Below are 23,866 nucleotides of genomic sequence, written 5' to 3' on the forward strand. Positions count from 1 at the left end.
CAAGATCTCTTTCAGATCGATATCTTGTTATGAGTTCATTGTTGTCCAGCATTTCCAAAAAAGTGTATTCCAGGACTGAAGGACATGTCATACTCTGACAGACTTGAAGGATGAAACCTGTTCTGCATTAAAGGAACGCAGTCTCCTAAGGAAAAAGAGTCTGCTCTGCACTTTCTTATTTGGTCCTTCTGTGTTACAAGACCAGTTCAACCTGTCATTAATGTGGCTCCCCAAAATACTTGTAGTAGTGCACCACCTCAACATCTACTCCCTAAAGAGTGACTGGATATAAGGGCTCTGAAGAAGCCTGTTTATGATATTTTTCAATATAAAAAAATAATTTATTTCGACTGAGTATTGTAGGGTGGCACGGTGGTGGCACAGTGGGTAGCACTGCTGCCTCACAGTTAGGAGACCTGGGTTTGCTTCCCAGGTCCTCGCTGTGTGAAGTTTGCATGTTCTTCCCGTGTCTGTGTGGATTTCCTCCGGGTGCTCCAGTTTCCTCCCACAGTTCAAAGACATGCAGGTTAGGTGCATTGGCAATTCTAAATTGTCCCTAGTGTGTGCTTGGTGTGTGGGTATGTGTGTGTGTGTGTGTGCCCTGTGGAGGGCTGGCACCCTGTGTTGGCTGGGATTGGCACCAGCAGACCCTGTATTTAGGATATATAGATGGATGTGCATTGTAGCTGTATCAATGGTTTGGAGCTTTAAAATGCCCCCATAGTGAACACAATGTGTTTAAAGTAAACTAGAGTGCGTGCATGCATTTTATTAGATTTCATTTCACTGACCCATAAAGTAGCAGACAGGAATTACTTGACTGCCATTACTGCCAGTTCTTGTTCTCCATTCTGTGTAGCAACCAGCAGCAATGGTAGTTAGAGTTCAGAAGATAATGACAAAAGAAAACTTAGGAGTTCCATTAGGATGTGAGCATGTGGATCAAAGAGACCAGGGCGCACTGCGGAGATAGAGATGTTTCTGTATCCCCAGTCATTTGTCTATACTGCCTCTGCTACCGTTTCACATTATGCTTTACCTCCCTACAACACTAACATCCATCCATCCATCCATTTTCCAACCCGCTGAATCTGAACACAGGGTCACGGGGGTCTGCTGGAGCCAATCCCAGCCAACACAGGGCACAAGGCAGGAACCAATCCCGGGCAAGGTGCCAGCCCACTGCAGGACACACAACAAGCACACAATAGGGACAATTTAGAATCGCCAATCCACCTAACCTGCATGTCTTTGGACAGTGGGAGGAAACCCAAGCACACACTGGGAGAACATGCAAATTCCACACAGGGAGGACCAGTGGGAGCTACCCACTGCGCCACCGTGCTGCCCACAACACTAACATGGAAAATAAATATATTGTAACGTCCCAGCCAGGTTGAAGGCCTTTTGCAGGGACTGTTGGGTCCGATTGAGGGAGGGCGGAGTACAGCGCAGAGGACTGACAGCGGATGTATGATCAACTCAGAAACTTGGGTTGGTACCCGGGACGGAGGGGACGGAAGGAGGGTTGGGGTTTGAGGGAGAAGGAGCTAGAAGGATGGTGTTGTGGGATTACGAAGTCGCCGTTTTGCTTTTCATTAACGGCGTCTCTTAAGACCACAAATATGAGAGAAATATAGGAGATTATAAATAGTTCACAATCAAACAAGTTCTTTTTTTTTTTTTTTTTTGCTGTTACAACCCTTTTTTTTTTTGTTTTTTTTTTTTTACTGTGTCAGTAAACTGTTCTGTGATCCACACTTCAAACGTCTGTTTTTTTTTGTTTTTTTTCTTCTTTTCGAACCTGACGCGGAGGTCGCTACAATATTCACAAGGAGATGGATTAAAGTTATTCAATTACTGTCAAGAGAACAGGCACGTGGTAACTATGTATGTAGTAAAATCTATAGGAACATCAGTTTCTCTCTCACAGATAGATAGATAGATAGATAGATAGATAGATAGATAGATAGATAGATAGATAGATAGATAGATAGATAGATAGATCGGAGACTGTAACACAGCACGGTAAGGTGAGTGCGTACACCCATTCATCTTTACCATTCTTCCAGGATATCTTCCTTTGTTTTTGGTTACCTTTTAAAAACATTTTCCAGCCACCGCTTGCATATCTTACAATATCTGGAACTGTGTACTTTAAGAGATGCAGACATAAATCAGTGTGTAATTCAAGCACCTGTACCTCTTATTCCCCCTTGCCCAATTCTGCAAAGCCGGTGGAGGCTGTGGCTGCACGTTGCGAAGTGCGTTACGCTAAAATCCTGCCTTTTATTTCAATACGGATATTGAAATCTCACTTTACGCTTTAAGTAGTACTTGTCAAAATAAGTGGAACTGTTTTACTTCACGGCTTTTGTGTGAAGATGCGTTCTGGCTGGCGTGCCTGAAACTGAATCACGGAAGCATCGGCAGCTGCACGTCTGTGAGGATTAACTGTGGAGAATACATTAGCGCTTCGTGTTAATAGGCATCGCAGGCAGCGGCAGCTCTTCGGCGACTGAAGCACTTGACGATCTCTCACTGGATAAACATCGATTGATTGGGATGAGCTTTGAATGTGCCATCTGGGCGGCTGATTTAGTTCCTTCACCTTTCCCCGTCTCCGTAATACGAAGACGCAGCCTAACCGGCCCAGTTTCACTTTGCGCGATTGCCACTGCAGCCTAAATTACAGTGAGAAATTAAAGTACTCGTGGCGATGGGAAGTAAAGCGCATTGTTCTTGCTCAATTCAAGTCCAAATTTAAAGAATTCCGTGAAGGTCACGGTCATAATTCCTCCAAAAATTAACGGTCTCAGCTCAACTTTCATGACCTCCAAACCTCAGCCCCAAACTCCCAGGAGCTCTAACAGCAAGCAAAGTGAAGTGGGGTGCAGTGACAGGCCAAAGAGTTCAGACCTGGAGTCTGTACTCCTCCTTACTTTTTAAAGGTTAGTTTTAGATGTGATCAGCCTATTCTCCTTTTGTGTGGTTTTAGAAATTTAGGAGCTTATTGAAGAAGATTAGGTACTATATAAAATAAGTGAGATAATTCAGGTAAGGAGAATAGAGGTTTTGAGGCAATGTAGAATAGATCATGGAACCAGAGAGTGGAGAAGTATTGGATGTTGATTAGCACAGGCAAGTATGAGTTGCACTGTACTCTGTACACAAGACACTACAAACCAATAAGACTGGATTTTTTGTAGTAAATGGTTATGACTTTATTAAAGGAATATTCCAACCAAAAATGAATTTTTTTATGTTGCTTACTCCAGGGCCAGCTTAACGCATGGGCACGCTGGGCAGTTGCCCGGGTGCCCCATGCTAATCTATGTATGTTATGACTTGCTGAGTGGTTGTGTAGGTAGGGGCCCCAGTGCAATGCTATGCCAGAGGGTAAAAAAAAAAAAAATCTCATGTTTTCATGCATAAGGAAGTGAAAACACTTTATGATATATCAGAAGCTAATAATGACCAATCTTTTTATATAATATGATGCCATGGCTGTCTTTTTGCCTGTCCAGGATTTAGTACACATATACTACATGACCTCTACTGTCCACTTTCGGGGTGATGATTTTCATTACTCTTTATATTTTATTTTATTGTAGAATCAACTCTCGGTAGCAGCCAGCAGGGCGGCTATGTGGTGCATGCATACGGGCACCGTTCTCATCCCTACCACCTTCGCCGTCACTTCCTCTTCATATCTTAAATCATTCTTGAGGCAGATTGAAGACTTAAGTGCCAGCTTAAGTGAAAAATTAAGAAAAACGTACTAAGTAATTGCAACAAAGACGTCGATGGAAGAAGAGAAGAAGCGGGCCACTATACAATGGAGAAAATGAGCTGCTCATGAAACTACAAGAGCATGGAACCTCTGAGCAAACGAATGCTAAATGTACAGAGAAAGAGGATGAAAACTATAAGTAAAGTGTATTCACTGCACATTATCGTGCAGTATGAGTACGCCGTTACTGGTGTTGTATAATGGCAAATAATATGACAGCCATAAAAAATAAAAATCTCACGTTACTGGTATTGTATAATTCACATTTCAGTTAGCCAGTCGTCTGCTCAAAGCGTGCAAGATGTATGCCTTTTTTGCTAAAATATTGTTAAATAGCTACTTCCAGAATTACCAGTGGACATCTTAAACAGGAAATCTAAAAGTCTTAACACTCAAGAAAAAATGAACTACAGTAATCCGTTCCAGACCCCCCCGCGATAGGTGAAAATCCGCGAAGTAGAAACCATATGTTTGTATGGTTATTTTTATATATTTTAAGCCCTTTAAACTCTCCCACCCTGTTAACATTATTAGAGCCCTCTAGACATGAAATAACACCCTTTAGTCAAACGTTTAAACTGTGCTCCATTACAAGACAGAGAAGACAGTTCTTTCTCACAATTAAAAGAATGCAAACGTATCTTCAGTTCAAACGAGCGCCGTCAGGAGCAGAGAATGTCAGAGAGATAGAGAGAGCGTGACAGAAAAACAATCAAAAAATCAATACGTGCTGTTGGGCTTTTAAGTATGAGCACCGCGATAAAGCAGCCGCAAAGAAGGGAGCAATGTGAAGGTAAGTCTTTCAGCATTTTTTAGAGTAGCCTCCGTATCTTCTAAACAACCAGCCTCTGTGCAAACAGCCCCTCTGCTCACACCCCCTCCGTCAGGCGCAGAGAACGTCAGAGAGAGAGAGCGAGATTAAAGCAAACAATCAAAAAATCAATACGTGCTTTCATTTCTTAGAGGAGCGTCCATATCCTCTAGGCAAACAGCCCCTCTGCTTACACCCACTTCGTCAGGCGCAGAGAATGTCAGAGAAAGACAGAGAAAAGCAAACAATCCGCTCGGGGAAGCACATCGTATATCATTGAGGAGTTTTAGTTAATATGTAATACATGCTCTGATTGGGTAGCTTCTAAGCCATCCGCCAATAGCGTCCCTTGTATGAAATCAACTGGGCAATCAAACTGAGGAAGCATGTACTTTAAATTAAAAGACCCATTGTCTGCAGAAATCCGCGAACCAGCGAAAAATCCGTGATATATATTACATATGCTTACATTTAAAATCCGCGATAGAGTGAAGCCACGAAAGTCGAAGCGCGATATAGCGAGGGATCACTTGTATTGAGGATGTTCAATTTATGTATTTAATTTAAGTTACATTAACTTAAAAAAGTTATGTTTGCTGGCGTTACTTAATTATTTCTAATTACATTGAGTTAAATTTGTTAGATGTCACACTTACAGAATTAATTTGTGTTTAAATAAAGCAATCAGAATATTTTCTTTCAACAGAAGCATAATCCTTCACAGGGACTGTTGTCATTACTCACTTATTTTATGTAAAACTGACTCAGAATTAATACTTTTCTACTCCTCGTAATGTGTTATTCCCATTTTCTCTCTGCACAGTTAAATTAGGTTGATTTAACTTAAAATAATCAGGTTTTATATATGCATAACTCTCCCAGATTTACATAAAGTCTGATATTTTGCTTAAAGAACTGCCCCCTTTGTTGACAACATGTTCAAAGGACCCCTACATCTTTGTATACTTGGAAAGGAAGTTAAAGTCTTTTAGTAAATTGACTTTTTCTCCAAATGCCATGGGGTTTATGGGTGTGTAGAAGTTGATTTATGATACATGTTAGCCACCTTCCCTGAGAAAATCATTGTTTTCTTTGACAATTAAATTAATGTTAGGATTACATGAAAAAGGCAATTGACAAAAGACATGCAGGTTAGGTGCATTGACGATTCTAAACTGTCCCTAGTGTGTGTGTGTGTGCCCTGCGGTGGGCTAGCACCCTTCCCGGGGTTTGTTTCCTGCCTTGCGCCCTGTGTTGGCTGGGATTGGCTCCAGCAGACCCCCGTGACCCTGTAGCTAGGATATAGCGGGTTGGATAATGGATGGATGGAGAACTATTTACCTTCTGCAGTAAGAAGTGAAGCACTAGACTTTTAACCAACCTTTTATGTTCTATTCATTTATTCAATCACAATACTGTTCTCAATTTTTATTTATAAGCAGTAAAATACGATTTAGTTGGATTGACTTAAGAAACGTATTTATTCTCAACTAAAAGTGTTTAATAAACATATGTAATTTAAGTTTAATGAGAGTGATTCAGTTACTTAAATTCTACAGAAAGACATTAATTTAATTTAATCAATCAATCAATCAACATTTATTTATATAGCACATATTCATACAAAAAAAGTGCTTTACAAAATGAATAGAAAAATAGAAGACACAAAAAATAAACATAAGTCAACATTAATTAACATAGAATAAGTAAGGTCCGATGGCCAGGGTGGACAGAAAAAACAAAAAAAAAAAACTCCAAAGGCTAGAAAAAAAATAAAATCTGTAGGGGTTCCAGACCACGAGACCGCCCAGTCCCCTCTTGGCAATCTACCTAACATAAGTCAAAGAGTCCTCTTTGTATTTAGGGTTTTCATGGAAGGACCTGATGATGATGGCCACATAGACTTCTGGATTCAGTCCATCAATGTTGGTGCATCATGATGAAATTTACTATAACTATGTTATGTTTTCTGAACACCAAGTAAATGTACCAACTTAAACCAAGTGCTTCATTTTAAAACTCCTCAACCTAAATGTGTGAGACCACTCTCCATACTTGAATTAAGTTCATGTAACAAATCATTTTTTGGGTGCACGGGAGTGACTTTCTGAACTGAAGACAAGACTTTTGACCAATGAATGATAGGCAAGGCAGGCATTCAATTCAAAAAGTCACTCCTGTAAAACTTTAGTTTTCCTGTTTATTTAACTAAATTTTAGCAAAAAAGTGTGCATTTTGCATTTACGTATGTGACTGACACCTTTATCCAAGGACGTTTAAGTAGAATTGGCCACATTTCTTTGTTTTTCCAATTGGAGCACAGATAGGTGAAGTGACCTTCTCATGTCACACCGTGTCAGTAACTGGATTTGCACTCACAACCACAGCATTTGGAGTCCAAAGCCTGAACCTTCTTCCCCACTTCAATACAAAGCTCACTTCAATTAAGGTTATTTACATGTGCTTTAATAATCCAGTTATTCAAGGAAATCCAGTTTCAAAAATGCTGTTATACCCGTTAGAGCAACTGCGATATTGGTGTCTGAGAAACCGGGTTAACACACACTGATTGCTCTGCAAGTAACCTGGTTATGTGGCCATGAAAACCGTTAACTGTGTTACAGCTAAGGATTTCTTCACTTCATGCAAACATCCAGCAGGTAGAAAATGTTGCAATTATCAACAAAGGCAAATTTCCAGAGGCAAATGTTCTGGTTATCACTTTATTTCTTCTACTGGCTGATATAATCTGTCACAATATTTCAGAATTTGCTGCATTTATGTAGATCTGCTAAACATACAGGGCTAAGCTAAGCTGCACAATCTCTGAAGCAGTGTTGTGAGTAACCTGTTAAAAGTAATGTGTGATAAGTAGGCCAAGTAGGCCAATTGCTTTTTAAAGTAATGACAAACAGAATGCAATACTTATTTTATTTAAGTAAAAATACCGGGGTTGTTATTACCTCAGCAGCACTGGGTGTACGGCCAGAAGCAATTAAACGTACCGGTATGCCGCTCCTTTGCGGGGCTCAGCTGCACAGCTAAGGTGAGGAGTGCGCTGCATGTAATCTGATTACAGGAAAACATAATTAAAGTGTCAGTTTACTATTATTCCAGGCAGTTGCTATAGATATTTTGCCACCGTTGTTCATAAAAAGAAGATGGATGTGATTTACTTCACAGCGCATGAAGGACTAAACATATTCATAAAACACCAGAAAATATCATGTTTGGCTTTGTTTCTAATCAGTTTCATGACAAATCAAATATGGGCTTGAGATTTAATTACAAGTGCTGGCCAAATATGCAGTTTTTCAAACAAAAGAAGAAGTAATGCAAAAGTAATGCACTATTTGTAATGCATTACATTTTATAATAAGTGACTATTGTAAAAGACAGGGGCAGCCACTAAGCCCCAAAACCCCAGACACACCACACTAAACAGTCCCAGGAGCAAAATAAACAGTTTTGTCATAAAATACCTCAAACACAGGCCAATCCACAATATTCCCTTTCCTCCTCCAGGTGAGAATTGCCTTCTGCCTTCAGACTCTCCCTCTCTGGAAGAGGCTGGATGGCTCACTTATATGTCAGACCCAGAACTACTTCCTGTACTGAAATATAGCCTGTTGGAAGCACTTCCAGGTCAGACGGAAGTCTCCTGAAGCAGGGTCTGCACCAGGGGAGCACTGCCATCTATCATACTGGAGGAGGAACTTCCCTGGATACACCAACTCCTTCTCCATATCCATTAAGTTATCCCTTTGTAAGGAATGTTGTTTCAGTTCCATCCCAGCTGGGTTATGCCTCCTTCCATATTGTCCTTCCATTACGGTGTCCCGGCCGGGAAAGTGTCCAACACAACATCTATACTATATAACATATTTAGTTACTTTATTTTGTAAGTAATGAGTAATTTAACTAATTTACTTAGTTAAAAGTAACAACATTCGTCACACTACTTAGGAGACACATTCTCCATGGTTGTTTACAGATTCAAGGTGATTGCTGATGATAATTTAATCTTTTTTCGTGCAATTCTGTGACGGCAGTGCATTTTGTCAAAGAAGAACTCCATAAGGGGACTCGCGTATGTAAGTGGAGGTTAAAAAACAGGATTCTACCATAACAGGATTACTCATCTTATGCATTGATTGCTAAGATTTTTATTTGTATAAGATTGTTATCTCTTAATTGATTCTATAAAGAATCTGTGGAAAGATGTGAGGCAAATTCACCATTTATGATATTTTGTATATGGTTAAATAGCTATTTTAAATATTAGTTTTATAGGCCATCATTGGTTCTCCTTCCATGTTATATATTAAGAGTTAATATACTTGATGTACTGAAGCTGCTTGTCTGTTTTCCTGTGTGCATTAACTATAATAATTAAAATCCTGACTCCTTCTCAAGGCCTTCATGCCCAGCTTAATGTCAAAATTTTTAATTACATCTTGAGAAAGTAAAAGTCAGGGAACTGTTTTTGTAAGAATAAAGTAAGACAGGCGGCTCTCTCGTTAGAACTATTCCTATTTAACTGTAAGTGTGCCTGTGTAGGGCAGCACGGTGGCACAGTGGGTAGCACTGCTGCCTCACAGTTAGGAGATGCAGGTTCGCTTCCCAGGTCCTCCCTGTGTGGAGTTTGCATGTTCTCCCCGTGTCTGCATGGGTTTCTTCCATGTGCTCCGTTTTCCTCCCACAGTCTAAAGACATGCAGGTTAGGTGCATTGACGATTCTAAATTGTCCCTATTGTGTGCTTGGTGTGTGTGTGTGTGTGCCCTGCGGTGGGCTGGCACCCTACCCAGGGTTTGTTTCCTGCCTTACGCCCTGTGTTGGCTGGGATTAGCTCCAGCAGACCCCCGTGACCCTGTAGTTAGGATATAGCGGGTTGGATAATAGATGGATGAATGTGCCTGTGTATAACTGAATCATTAGAGTAGCTTCTGCGCCCATATTGATCAAGCGTCTGGCTTAAAAAAAGTCACAATTTTGTTCCTAGTCTAAGGATCAGAAGTAAAAGTATATTATCAATGTCCCTAATTTAGGAAACTACACTACTCAAAAAAATTAAAAGGAACGCTTTGAAAACACATCAGATCTCAATGGGGAAAAAATCCTGCTGGATATCTCTACTGATAGGGACTGTAGAATGTGTTAGGAACGGAAGGATGCCACATCGCTTTATGGAAATGAAAATTATCAACCTACAGAGGGCTGAATTCAAAGACACCCTGAAAATCAAAGTGAAAAAATGATGCGGCAGGCTGGTCCATTTTGACAAAATTCCACTGCAGCAACTCAAAATCATACTCAGTAGTTTGTATGGCCCCCAAGTGCTTGTATGTATGCCTGACAATGTCTAGGCATGCTCCTAATGAGACGATGGATGGTATCGTGGGGCATATCCTCCCAGATCTGGACCAGGGCATCACTGAGCTCCTGGACAGTCTGAGGTGCAACCTGGCGGTGTCTGATGGACCGAAACATAATGTCCCAGAGGTTTTCTATTGGATTTAGGTCAGGCAAGTGTGGGGGCCAGTCAATGTTATCAGTATCTTCATCCTCCAGAAACTGCCTGCATACTCTCACTCCATGAAGCCGGGCATTGTCGTGTACCAGGAGGAACCCAGGCCCCACTGCACCAGCATAGGGTCTGACAATGGGTCCAAGGATTTCATCCCAATACCTAATGGCAGTCAAGACTAATGACTGCAAAGTGAATCGTAGAGTGTATGAGAACATGAGGGCAACCATTAACAAGGATATCAGGGAGGCTAAAAGACAGTTGGAGAGGAATATAGCAGATAAGAAGAAAGAAGACCCCAAGAGATTCTTTCAGTATTTTAGTAGTAAAAGAACAGTCAAGGAGGAGGTCAAGTGCATCAGAAATACTAAAGGGAAATTAAAAGATACAGACAGTGAAATAGCAGATGCCCTAAACTTACATTTTTCTGAGGTGTTCACAAGTGAGCAAGTGGATAACCTCCCAGAGGTAAACACGACTACTAAGGAGGTACTGAGGGATTTGGAAATTGGAGAGGGAGAAGTGCTGCTCAGATTAAATAAGCTGAAATCAAACAAATCACCAGGACCAGATAATATTTATCCTCGTGTTCTTAAGGAGGCTAATGAGTACATATACTGTATAAACACTTGACACGTATTTTTAGAAAGTCACTGCGTACTGGAGAGATTTCAAAGGACAGGAAAAATGGCAAATATCATCCCATTATATAAAAAGGGTGACAGGGCAGATCCAAACAACTATAGGCCAGTAAGATTAACATGCATCACATGAAAATTACCGGAAGGAATTATTAAGGATAAGATTGAGCAACACATGGCAAGGACAGGAGTAATTCTGAACAGTCAGCATGGGCTCAGAGGAGGGAGGTTGTGTTTTACTAACATGCTGGAATTCTATGAGGAGAACAAAAGGATACAATCAAAGTGGAGCTAATGATATTATTTATCTAAACTTTCACAAAGCATTTGATAAGGTGCCACATGAGAGGTTGGGCATCAAATTAAAAGACGTGTAAATACAGGGTGATGTTTTTAGATGGGTGCAGGATTGGCTCAGACACAGGAAGCAGAGGGTGATGGTGCGAGGAACCTCATCAGAACTGGCCGATGTTAAGAGTGGTGTTCCACAGGGGTCAGTGCTAGGGCCGCTGCTATTTTTAATATATAAATGATTTACATAGGAATATAAGTAACAAGCTGGTTAAGTTTGCAGATGATACCAAGATAGGTGGATTAGCAGATAATTTGGAATCTGTTATATCATTACAGAAGGACTTGCATAGCATACAGGCTTGGGCAGATTTGTGGCAAATGAAATTTAATGTCAGTAAATGTAGGAAGTAAAAATGTTAGGTTTGAATACACAATGGGCGGTCAGAAAATCGAGAGTACACCTTATTGGAAGGATTTAGAAGTCATAGTGGACTCTAAGCTATTGACTTCCAGACAGTGTTCAGAAGCCATTAAGAAGGCTAACAGAATGTTTGGATATATAGCACCTTGATTTGTGGAGTACAAGTCACAGGAGGTTCTGCTCAAGCTTTATAATGCACTGGTGAGGCCTCATCTGGAGTCATGTGTGCAGTTTTGGTCTCCAGGCTACAAAAAGGACATAGCAGCGCAAGAAAAGGTCCAGAGAAGAGCGACTAGGCTGATTCAGGGCTACAAAGGATGAATTATGAGGAAAGATTAAAAGAGCTGAACCTATACATTTTAAACAAAAGAAGATTAAGAGGTGACATGATTGAAGTGTTTAAAATTATGAAGGGAATTAGTCCAGTGGATCAAGAATGTTATTTTAAAATGAGTTCATCAAGAACACGGGCACAGTTGGAAACTTGTTAAGGGTAAATTTCGCACAAACATTAGGAAGTTTTTCTTTACACAAAGAACGATAGACACATGAAATAAGCTACCAAGTAGTGTGGTAAACAGTAAGACGTTAGGGACTTTAAAAACTCGACTTGATGTTTTGTTGGAGGAAATAAGTGGATAGGACTGGCACGCTTTGTTGGGCTGAATGGCCTGTTCTCGTCCAGACTGTTCTAATGTTCAAGGTGCCGTTGTATAGCTTGTAGAGGTCTGTACATCCCTCCATGGATATGCCTCCCCAGACCATCACTGACCCCCACCAAACCGGTCATGCTGAACGATGTTACAGGCAGCATAACATTTTCTACGGCTTCTCCTGACCCATTCACGTCTGTCACATGTTGTAAACTGTACTCACTTGCTAGGAGATGCCAGAAGATGGCGTTCACAGAGAGATTGGCACACATATTTAAGGAAAGGCTGACTATTTTGGAAACAATGGACAACAATGAACTCATAAAAAAGATATTTATCTGACAGAGATTAAACAGTGTTCGTCATAAATTTTGTATGTTACATGATTGTTCCATCTACACGGAGAAGACATGTACTGTCAGCTGTCATGGAACTGTAAACTTACATGTAAATGCAGCTTTGCAATATCGATCATTTGTGTATGTCAAAACCAAGCATTTCTCGAATTTTGAACCAAACTTTTAATGCAATTATAACACTTGAGCTAATACCAGGATTTAAACATTTTCTCCATGATTCCATGTCAGGTAATGTTAAAGCAAGCTGCATTCATGCAAATTGTCATGCACATAAAAATCATTCTCCAAGTGTGGATGATCATGCATGTCTGGATCACAAGCAATATCACAGTATCAACACGCAAGTGGTCATGGGTGCAGACTACATTGTAGAAGCCTGCATATTACCATTAAGATAAGCGGGGATGATGAGTGACTGACACTGAAATGCCACACAGGTACGCTGATCTTTGTATTCCGTGAACCCCTGGAATATTCTTGTTACATTATACAAAACTGGGGAGGTTCAAGAAGGGAGGTGGAGACTCTTCCGACATTGGATAAATAGAGTCTTGCAGAAGATAAGGGGAGATCACAGAGAGATGCACGACACAGCACAGTGGAAGACGATTGGGGCAATGGAAGAGTGAATGAGACTTCAGAAATAGTGCAAGAATAAATGTGGCTAGTTTCAGTAAAACTGTTAACATTATGCAGCGTTTTCTGCTGCCATAACAGTTTCTTGTGAAAGTACAGCTGCAAATCAACCATCCACCCATCCCTTTCCTAAACCAGCTTTATCCTGAGTTCCTGGGGAAGATGGAGCCCATTCCAGCAAGCACAGGGAGCTAAAAAAAGGAACAATTCTAACAATTCCCAAGGCATTCATTATTAAATAAGTCTTCCCATTATGTGTCTAATTTGGTGTGTGTGTCTTGGCCTTTCCATCATCATGCAACAATGCAGTGCTGCTTACTGCAACATTCTACATTATTATGTTTTCCTTTTACTTCTTCTTCTTCTTCTTCTTCTATTATTATTATTATTGTCATCTTTGTGTTGAAGTTTTAGCATTAATATCAGAAAGCTACAAAATGCCATCATGAGTTAGCAAATTGTGATGTTATTCATATGCAGAAGAGAATTCTTATTCTTAGCAGGGTCTGGGACTGGGATGCTTCATAAATACGTATTATTTCCTACTCCTATTGTGACTTTTAGTGCAATTCTTATAGTAATTCTGAGACTCTTGATAAATATGGGCCCTGGTCAATGTATTGTCGATGAACTACAGTCGTGAAGTTTGACTAGAAGTTTAGTAATGTAACATTAGCTTAAGCTGAAGACCAAGTGGAAGTACCACAGATCACAAATGGATATGTAGCTGTTCTTTATCTGCATCATTGTTTTCTTTATCTAATACTTTATCTTTGCTTTTTGTATCATTTGACAATTGATAGCTATGCGCTCTGGTATATCTTCTGAACAGCTTTTTTTCCATGCAGGAGAGTTTGGTGAGGTTTGCTACGGTCGAATGAAGCTGCCTGGCAAAAGAGAAATTCCCGTGGCCCTGAAGACGCTGAAGTCCGGCTACACAGAGAAGCAGAGGCGAGACTTCCTGAGTGAGGCCAGCATTATGGCACAATTTGACCACCCTAATGTCATTCGTTTGGAGGGAGTTGTCACTAGAAGTAAGTGGTGTAGGGGAGTGAGTGAGAAGGCAGAGCGAGTCCCAAAACAGTTGGGGTGCTAACTGCGAATAATTTACAGCAATAAAAAAAAAAAAAACCTAACAGGGGCGCGATGGTGCTTTCCAAGAAGCAGGTGCTCAAAGAAGGCACACAAAGTTTCAGGAAGATAGTAGAATCAAGTTTTATTGTGTAATGCATACACAGACTCAAATTAAATCAAGTGTCCAGTGTCGCGCCAGCATCAACAAGAGCACAGCGTTAGGCAGGAACAATCCGTGAACGGAGAGCAAGCAGCCTGCTAGTGCTGTGACACCATGTCCTAACATGTTTAATTATTAACAATATAGATTATTTAAATTAAGTTAAAGTTTTATCTGTATAATATAATAAACATATTTTGCTGCATTTCATCTTAAAAATGATATTGTCATCATATGTAAATACGTGCTTTATAAAGTGGTTCAGGTTGTGCAATATTATTACTGTATCGCAAGTTTACACTGAGGTAATTGAACTTATAAGTACAAACAATTCTACAAGAAACATTTGATGGACTGATTGAGTGTGTTTATAGTTCTTGGGATGAAACTGTTTCTGAACCGCGAGGAAAGGCGTTTGCCATATTATAGCAGTTCAATAGGTAGCATGGCTGAGGCAGCGTGTGCTTGATGCTGTATACCGATAATTCTGTTTCCGATCAGCTGCTGCTGTGATTCCCCATTCAGATACAGTGATATAAATATTCCAAGTGGTGCAGTGAGAGTAATATGGAAAAAGATGATCCAATGTGGCAACCCCTAATAGGAGCAGCTGAAAGAAGAAGGTGCAGTGAGAGTAACAACGCTAAAGCAGTTATGGTATTTTGAATAGTTTGACCATTCTGTGGACCATTATATTGTTACTGATTAATTACAATCAGATGCATTAAACTAATAAACAATATGGGGTTAATTGCTGTGTATTTATAAAGCCACGTCAGGGATGTGGATCCAAAAAAGAAAGGGAAACCACACTGGAACAGTAGCACTGCTTTGATGCTTGGTGCCGCCAGCCTGCAAAACCAAGTGCAGAACTTGCATACGCCAGGGTATGAGCTACCGTGGAAATGTGCTTGGCTTTACACCAAGTTTAGGTTTTATACATCGCGATTTGAACATGGAAATGTTCTTACACATCATTTTTGTGCATACCCATCATTTATACATGAGGCCCCTGGTGATAGTAACTACAGTCCAAAAAGGTGGTACCCACTAAAATGCTTCAAGATGTAACAGAAGAATCCAAAACATTAAACCAAAACATTTTCTTAAAGACTTACTTATTTTAAAATAATATTAAATATAATTATTTAATAATTCCAATTATTATGAAAATAACAAATTTAAATAACAAACATCCTCAGTGGCATTGTATGGCATTGTAATAGAATGAAAAACATTTTGAAACTCCAAGAAGAGTTGGGGAATTACCCCATATAATGTCCTTCGGTCAATAAACAAAGCATTTGACAAACTGTAGTTGTTGCATGTGGTTTATGTATACAAGATGGTGGCAGGAAATGATTTAATACAGGAAGTGACACCAAAGCAGACAGATGGAAGTGATGTCATCAGGGTGGAACCAGATTGAGATCATCTATTGTAGCCACAAGTGACGTCATTAGTGAGGGCCAGAAGTGACGTCATTATTAGGAGCCAGAAGTTACATCATTACGGAGGGCTGGAAGTAATGTCATCAACGGTATTTGGAGACGGGATTGCTGTGTAGTGGCCATTTTTGGAAACCAGAAGTATTGTAGGTCCGTGGATGTTGTGATTATTTTTCTTCTTTGGTGCTGTTGAAAGAGAGAGAGAGGCATTAGTATGCACAATCAACCCTTTATCTCGTGTAATATCACTCATCTTAGGGCTTGTTGGCTTCCTCCGAAGTTCATGTATGTGACCGAATATTATAATATCAGACAAAATTTATTAAGAAAATACAAAACCTGATGAATCCAAAAGCTTGCATTGGAGAAACACTGGGGGTGTAATAAGGTCAAGCACCGAGCAGAACAGGCCCAGACAGGGTTTGCACTATTACTCCCAGTCATGTGCCTTTATTATTATATAGATAAGTTTCTTAGCAACAGTACTTGACAAACAGGGCTGAGAGTGTGGTTAGCAGCAAGCAGTATGTGAAAGGTGGGGCCAAGAGTGGAGTCTAGAGTACACCCTGATGCCAGGATGGCAGCTCTGTACCAGGCTACTTGCCTCCTGAACACTAGAAGTCTGTTTAACCAACTCACCTGCCCTCCTTTGGCATTAAGTGGCACCATTAGTAAGCTGTAGTTATAATGATGCACAGTATGGTCAGTTGGGAAGCATACCACAAAATACTTGAAAAGGGGACATACCAGGACGTTACTAATCCGCCCCAAAATAAAATTCACCCCAGAGAGCCAGACCCCAAACTCAAGAGGCAGATTTTCAGGTCTGAATAGGTTAAAAATTGGGAATTGGTTCTTACTTCTTCAAAGTACTTATAAATTTCCCAAATACACAAAATATAATTTCAAGGGGGAGGAATCCATTAAACGTCTGGCATAACAGGACAAAGACAAACAAAAATAGAATCTTTATGGTTAAAGAATGTAATCACTACAATCCAAGATAAAAAAAGAAAGCAAAAAAGGCCAGAAATAAGCAAAAAATGGCAAGCCTAAGGCAAACACGTTCCAAATACAATCGAAAGGCAAAAACCAACAACAGAAGCAAAAATCCAAACAACTATAAAAAGCTAAGTAATACTTTTACAGAAAACAATATTAACAAACATTACAAAAAACAAAAAACCATGAAAAATAAATTAAAAACAACAAAAATAACAATAAAAAGAAAATCACAGAACACAGGCAAGTCATTTAGTTAAACCCACGGCATGACTGCAAAGTGACAGAACATTTTTGATCCTTCTGGATCCCAGTAGATGTTAATTCTTATATATGTGTTCCTCGCTTTTATACAAGTGCTGAATGATTTTACTTTATTTCCTGAGTGAGATTGTTATTATTGCTTATTACTTACATGGTCAATTCCTTTATTCAAGGTGAGTTACATTTGGAAGATACATTAAGTTAATTTTTCTTTTTCATTTTTCTATTTGGAGTTCGGGCAGATAAAATGACTTACTCATGATCACAAAGTGTTAGTAGTGGGATTTGAACCCACAACCTCAGGATTTAAAGTCCAAAGCATTTAGCACCATGTCACACTGCCTGCATGAATAAGTGTACTGCTGTTATAATAAAATACATAATGTGGAAATGAAGCTGAGCATTCAGTGTGCTACATGCCTAAAAAAGGGGAACGTGGTCCACTTTATTGATTTAGATATGTTTAGCTAATTAGTGATGATCAATGTCAAACTCGATTTTATGTGTATGACATAAGTTAAAAAGATGTGAAGTACATTTTTAAAAACTGGTACCCTGGGGAAGGAGATATTGGAATATGTGCACTTCCTCTTCCAGACTGACTAAAAGGCTGACTGTTTTGTCTTTTTTCAGGTAAACCTGTCATGATTATCACTGAGTACATGGAAAATGGTTCTTTGGACTCCTTCCTTCGGGTAAGTGCTGAACTAAACCCACCCCTTCCCCCGGATTCCCATCATCTGATTGGTTCTGCTAAAAGGATGAAATGTAAAGCAAACATTTGCATTGTCAATTTCTGGGCTACCATGAGTGGATTTTTCTACCTGCCTGTGCTCTACTTGTTGGTGCGCATTGCCGTTTGTTCATTAAGAAGCATGCTAAATAAAATGAGGGTTGCTGGCTGCTTGTTTATAGCCCTATAATGACGGGTCTGTATTTAGCATTGCTTCTGTCTCAGACCTTCAGAGACCTGGATTTCATTTACTGCAGTTACAGTTGCTTTCTACTTATACAAGCATACTGTAGATTGTCCATAAGGAATCCAGATCCAAAGACACACATTTTAGGAAACTGGTATCCTTAGACTAGCCTGGTATAAATAAGTGCGGTTGAGTCCATGAGTGGACAAAATGATGGATGGGCATTCCTTTCAGGAGACACTGCCATAATAACTTGACACTAATAATGGAAATAGGGTATTCAAAAACTAATAGATGATGTGTGTTTGTTATTACTTATTGCCAAGCCTCTTATTCTGCATGATTTTTCAGTTATTCCCCTAAGACTTGTAAGAACAGCATTCTCCACTGTACCTCTATTCAGTTCATCATAATATGTCATACCAGTTAATCCTGCACTTCAGATAATATGTGGTGTTTCTAAAATCATGTATTGCAAAGATGTCAAGCTAATTGCAAGTCATTTCCTAGAGCAGGGAATGTGGACCTCTCTCTGCATGCTGCCCTACAGGCCTCTGATTTAGAAGGTACTGGTGGTGCGTTTATCTAATCCACCGTTGGCTTTTAGTTTCGGGTTTAACAAATCCTTCACGATAAAGTGCATTCTGAGCAAAACTTTGTCTGAATTTCTACTAAATTCCCTTTCAACAGTGTGTAAATGAAGGAGAACTTGGTAACCTTTAATGAAAAACCACCAACAAAAAGAATCACACTATGTACTACTGCCTATCAGTAAATGAAATTGTGAATGCTGAAATAAAAAAAAAAAATGGCTGGTGTACAAAGCAATGGGTTGTACAGTACTTTACCATATGTGTCACATTAAATTAATAAAACTAAAAAATGAATGGAATTACAAATAATCAATCCTTCAAAAATAAATTCGTATTGCAGGCTTTGGAATAGCAGAGCTGTTATTTTGGAAAACTATTGCTTCTTCCAGAATTTATTGTGTGAATACTACTGACTATTAAGTTCTGACCTACTGTTGTAAACTGTGCTGTGCTGTAATTTAATGCAATTTATTTGTTTTGTACAGACATTCATTTCTCTTCGCAGACATGTATAATGCATTCAAATAATGCCCTACATGAATACATACGTTGAGCCAATATGCATCATGAATAATGTACGCCAAACAGGAAGACAGCATATAAAATGTTTATAGAATCTGATTGAAAAGGAAGTTTTGGATAAACTTACTTACCTACTCACTAAAACTCGCGTAGATACTTACGTACCTGCTGTGTTATCATTGAAGGGTCCTATGGTGACCCTATTCCCACTTTCAGACTCTTTGTTATGTACACCTGAACAGTGATTCCCAAATTCTCACTATAGCCCTCATATGTTTACACTTACCATCATGAAGATGAAACTGCAATTTGAAGCTCCACTTATGGTCACCATCAGGTTTGACAGCTATTATGGCTACTATTGTGGAATACTTGCCCCTCTCTCTGTTTCTAAAACTTCAGGTGATGACAGAAAACCAAAACAAACAGGAGAGAAGGTTTACACTGTTACAAATGCATTACAGATTTGCATCCTCTAACTTAAAGTTCCTAATTTGTCCAAAGCAGATGCAAAGCAAGATGAGTGTGACACATTGCACCAATACAACCTGGATGGATAGCAGCTCCTCCTGCTATGAGTCTAGGCATCTAATGTACCATTAGATGGCTTTTTCATCTTGGTTATGTTGTAAGCTGGTGATGTGGCATGGTCTCTAAATGGAGCTGATGGCATGAGAGAAACATTGAGCTTCTGAATACTGTAGCTCTGAAGCTTCTCTGCTGCAATTCTTGGACCAACGGGATGTCATAGTGTAGGAATCAAGTCCAATTTTATGTTCAGGCCTTGTGCCCCTTGACCAGTCCTGGCTACGTATGACTTACAGTATGTCCTTGAATCTTCTACCAAATCAGTGTTTCACTCATAATCTGGTCTAGGGCAAACTTGTTTTTTGTCCTTGCATACGCAAGTGGGAAATAATTCATAGATTATACTGGTTCTGATCTAGTATTCTCTAAGTAGAACAGGCATAGTAAATTCTTATTTATTCTCTGGTACATGGATGGATACAAGAAAACATTTTCTGTTATTTAGTACAAGTTTTTTCTAAATACATGATTTATCATTACAAAAATACATGTCTAAATATTATATGTAAAATATAAGTCCATCCTCATGACTCTTATCTAGTAAAGCTTTCATGTTGATTGATACAGAGAGAGTGGACATACTTACTTTCCTACCCAGTAAAACTCTTGCATACACATATGGAAGGTATGCCTTTCCACGGTACATCAGTATAGGTGCCCTCTAACCCTACCGGTACTGGAGAATTGGCAACAAAGTCTGAATGCGTTAAATGAAGTGTCTGACTATTTTCTGAACTGCCATGTTGGAAGTCAAATACCTGGGACTAAATATTATGCCAATGAATGATTGGTATAAAAAAAATCCACACAAATGGAATATGGTAGTCATTCATCAGAAATAATGTAAATGATAAATGTTTCCAGTCTTCATAAAATGTCCCTTTATTTTTTTTAATTATTTAATTATTATTATTTAGATTTTATTAAAATCAAATAACATTGCATACAAATAACTCAGGTTTTACAAAAATAGGTTTGAAACAAATCAACCCCCACCCCTGAGAAAGAGAGCTAGGCCAGCACAGTGAAACTTCAAGCTTGTAAAAATAAATAAATAGATAAATTAATAAATGAATAAAGATAAATGGAGTTAAAGAGGGGAGAGGACCTTCTTCCTCAGTTTAAATGCTTATTCTAAAATGTTATTAATTAGATCCTGCCAGGTTTTGAAAAAGTTCTGTACAGATCCTCTAAGTGAGAATTTGATTTTTTCCAGTTTCAAATAGTATAAAACATCAATTACACACTGACTTAGAACAGGTGAGTTAGGATTCTTCCAGCTGCTACTAAGCTGCTTATTCATACTGACTATACATTCACAACATGGTGGTGACTTGACTACTGACCCTCCCTGTCCATCTTGTACATTTGTGTAGTGAAGTAATTTAGTGAGATCCATTCATTTTATTCAGTGTTTTGAGTGTCAGTGCATAAATTCATCTTCACTTCATTCTTCTGTAATTATTTTCCAAATACTTGTGACATTTTTCATTATTTTCTCCCTACTACAGAAACATGATGGTCAGTTCAGTATCATCCAGCTGGTGGGAATTCTGCGGGGGATTGCGGCCGGCATGAAGTACTTGTCTGATCTGGGATACATTCACCGTGACCTGGCAGCTCGTAATATTCTTGTCAACAGCAATCTGGTATGCAAAGTGTCTGATTTTGGCCTCTCACGTGTTCTGGAAGATGACCCTGATGGTGCCTACACAACCAGTGTAAGTGTTTCTCCAGTTGTCGGCCTCTGAGCAATTTGTTGTGACCAGAAATATTTTAGACAATGTCAGAATCAGACAAAAATTGAATGTCTTTTTCATTATTTGCACTGTATGTGATTTCATTCAGCATTATAAAAAGCATAGTTATTTTTGTCGCCTATTTATAATTTGCTTATAGGCTCTGAGTCGCAAAGACATCATTAAAATTACACATTGTGTTATATGGAGTTAATGTAATAGCTATGTGCAACTAAGTGCATCAATTTAGTATTTAAAGCAGGAGTTCCAAACCACGGGTGCCCATACCTCCAGGGGATGTGAGATGACATTTCAGGTGGTGTGACAAGGAGGAAGGCTGTGTCACGATTCACCTCAATTGAGTGAGGTGTATTGTTCAGCTTTATTGTGGTGCAATGAGTGTTTTGCAGTGTGCTTTAATATGAAGACCATTTATTAGTTAGCACTCCTGTTTTGTGATATGAAAGAATCAAGCATTGCACGAGCAATTTTCACCTGTGAATGAGCAACAGAAATGCACGTTCTCATCGGTTCCTTGCTGCAGTTCGAAATTCATATAGGCAAATAACTTTTTATAAGAGAATGAAATTTGGACCTTCCAATGATCCACAGAGAGCGTCGAGGTGAAATGATGTTGATTTCGAGGTTTGTCAGAGGTGGGCAAAGGGACTAAACTGGATGCAACACCTTCTGGTTACACTCAGTCCATCTCTCCTGCTGGTGGTCCTGGCAGTAGGGCAGCAGTTTTAAATGTACAGCACAACTGTTTTTGAACTGCAGTGCAAGTGTTATCAGGGGACAAAGCTTGTTGATTGTGTTTCATTGCTTAGCAGTGTGCCGGCACCCATTGCGTCACCAGGATCTGCAATCTCCCAAATCCCTATGTCGTTGATCATGTGTGATTTTCTCGTGGTGCTTGATGTTTCGCAGGATAGTCAAGCCCCCAGATCATCAATTGAGTGTCTAGGTAAGATTGAGTGTATTTGTAAGATTATTGAAATTTATAAAGGTATAAAGGTTTTAATTTTGCAGATGATATTAAGATAGGTAGATTGGCAGATAATTTGGAATCAAAATCATTACAGAAAGACTTGGACAGCATACAGGCTTGGGCAGATATGTGGTAGATGAAATTTAATGCCAGTAAATTTAATGTATTACACGTAAGACGGTAAAATGTAGGTTTGAATACAAAATATGAGGTCTAAAAATTGAGAGTACAGCTTATGAGAAAGATTTAGGAGTTGTAGTGGACTCTACGCGATCAACTTCCCTACAGTGTTCAGAAGTCATTAAGAAGGCAAACAAAATTTGAGGTTATGTAGCACCCTTTTGTGTAGAGTATAAGTCCAAGGAGGTTCTGCGCAAGCTTTATTTCACACTGTGGTGAGGCCTCATCTGGAGTACTGGGTGTAGTTTTGGTCTCCAGGCTACATAAAGGACATAGCAGCATTAGAAAATGTCCAGAGAAGAGCAACTAGGCTGATTCCAGGGCTACAGAGGATGAAAATGAGCCTTTTAAGTTTAAGCAAAAGGAGATTAAGAGATGACAGGACTGAAATGTTTAAAATTATGAAGGGAATTAGTCCAGTGGATCGAGACTGTTATTTTAGAATGAGTTCATCAAGAACACAGGGACACAGTTGGAAACTTGTTAAGGGTAAATTTCACACAAACATTAGGAAATTGTTCTTTACACAAAGAACGATAGACACCTGGAATAAGCTGCCAAAGTAGCATGGTAGACAGTAGGGACTTTCAAAACTAGACTTGATGTTTTTTTTAAAAGAATTAAGTGGATAGGACTGGCGAGCTTTGTGGGGCTGAATGGCCTGTTCTAGTCCAGATTGTTCTAATGTTCTTAAAAAATTCAATTTATATTGAAATTGTATGCACTGAGTTAAAAGCTCATGTTTTGGAGTTCAGTTCGTACTGTATGGGGTTCGATTTGTGGTTCAAAAAATAGAAATTTAACTTCTCCACATTCAAACATGATATTACTTTTGTAGGAAGTGCGAACATTTTCTAAGGGTCTGGGGCACAGAAAAGGTTGTGAACCACTGATTTAAAGTATAATTTTGGCATTTTTGAAATCAGTTATTTTTTTCATAGTTGAGCAAAAACAAAACAAAAACTTGCCAAATGTGTCCAATTCAAAGCAGTTCTAATTTTAGAAATGCACTTTACACACCACTGAGACAAGTTGGCGAAAATAATATATCAGAAATAAATGGCTAAACCTTTCCTGAGGGAAGGACACATAAACCACATTGCTCTGTATGAAACATTCATGATTAAAGTTCTAGATTTGTAAGTAAAATAGATTAAAATTGAACTACAGTTTACAATACCTTGTGTGAGCTAATCTTACAACAAAAGGCAGACCACTGTGAAGTCACAAAATGCCAGTGTTCTAGCTC

At 39.2% G+C, this 23,866-nt stretch overlaps 1 protein-coding gene across 1 annotated transcript in view; it reads left to right on the forward strand.

The window, feature by feature from the left end:
- Positions 1–23,866, forward strand: part of epha8 (eph receptor A8) — a 649,052-nt gene that overhangs the window by 598,460 nt on the left and 26,726 nt on the right. The window contains 3 exon segments of the mRNA XM_039755789.1: positions 13,985–14,170; positions 17,718–17,779; positions 21,219–21,428. Of these exon segments, the coding sequence (XP_039611723.1) occupies positions 13,985–14,170; positions 17,718–17,779; positions 21,219–21,428 (458 nt within the window).

Source organism: Polypterus senegalus, chromosome 6 (assembly GCF_016835505.1).
Source record: "Polypterus senegalus isolate Bchr_013 chromosome 6, ASM1683550v1, whole genome shotgun sequence".
Classification (NCBI taxonomy): domain Eukaryota; kingdom Metazoa; phylum Chordata; class Cladistia; order Polypteriformes; family Polypteridae; genus Polypterus; species Polypterus senegalus.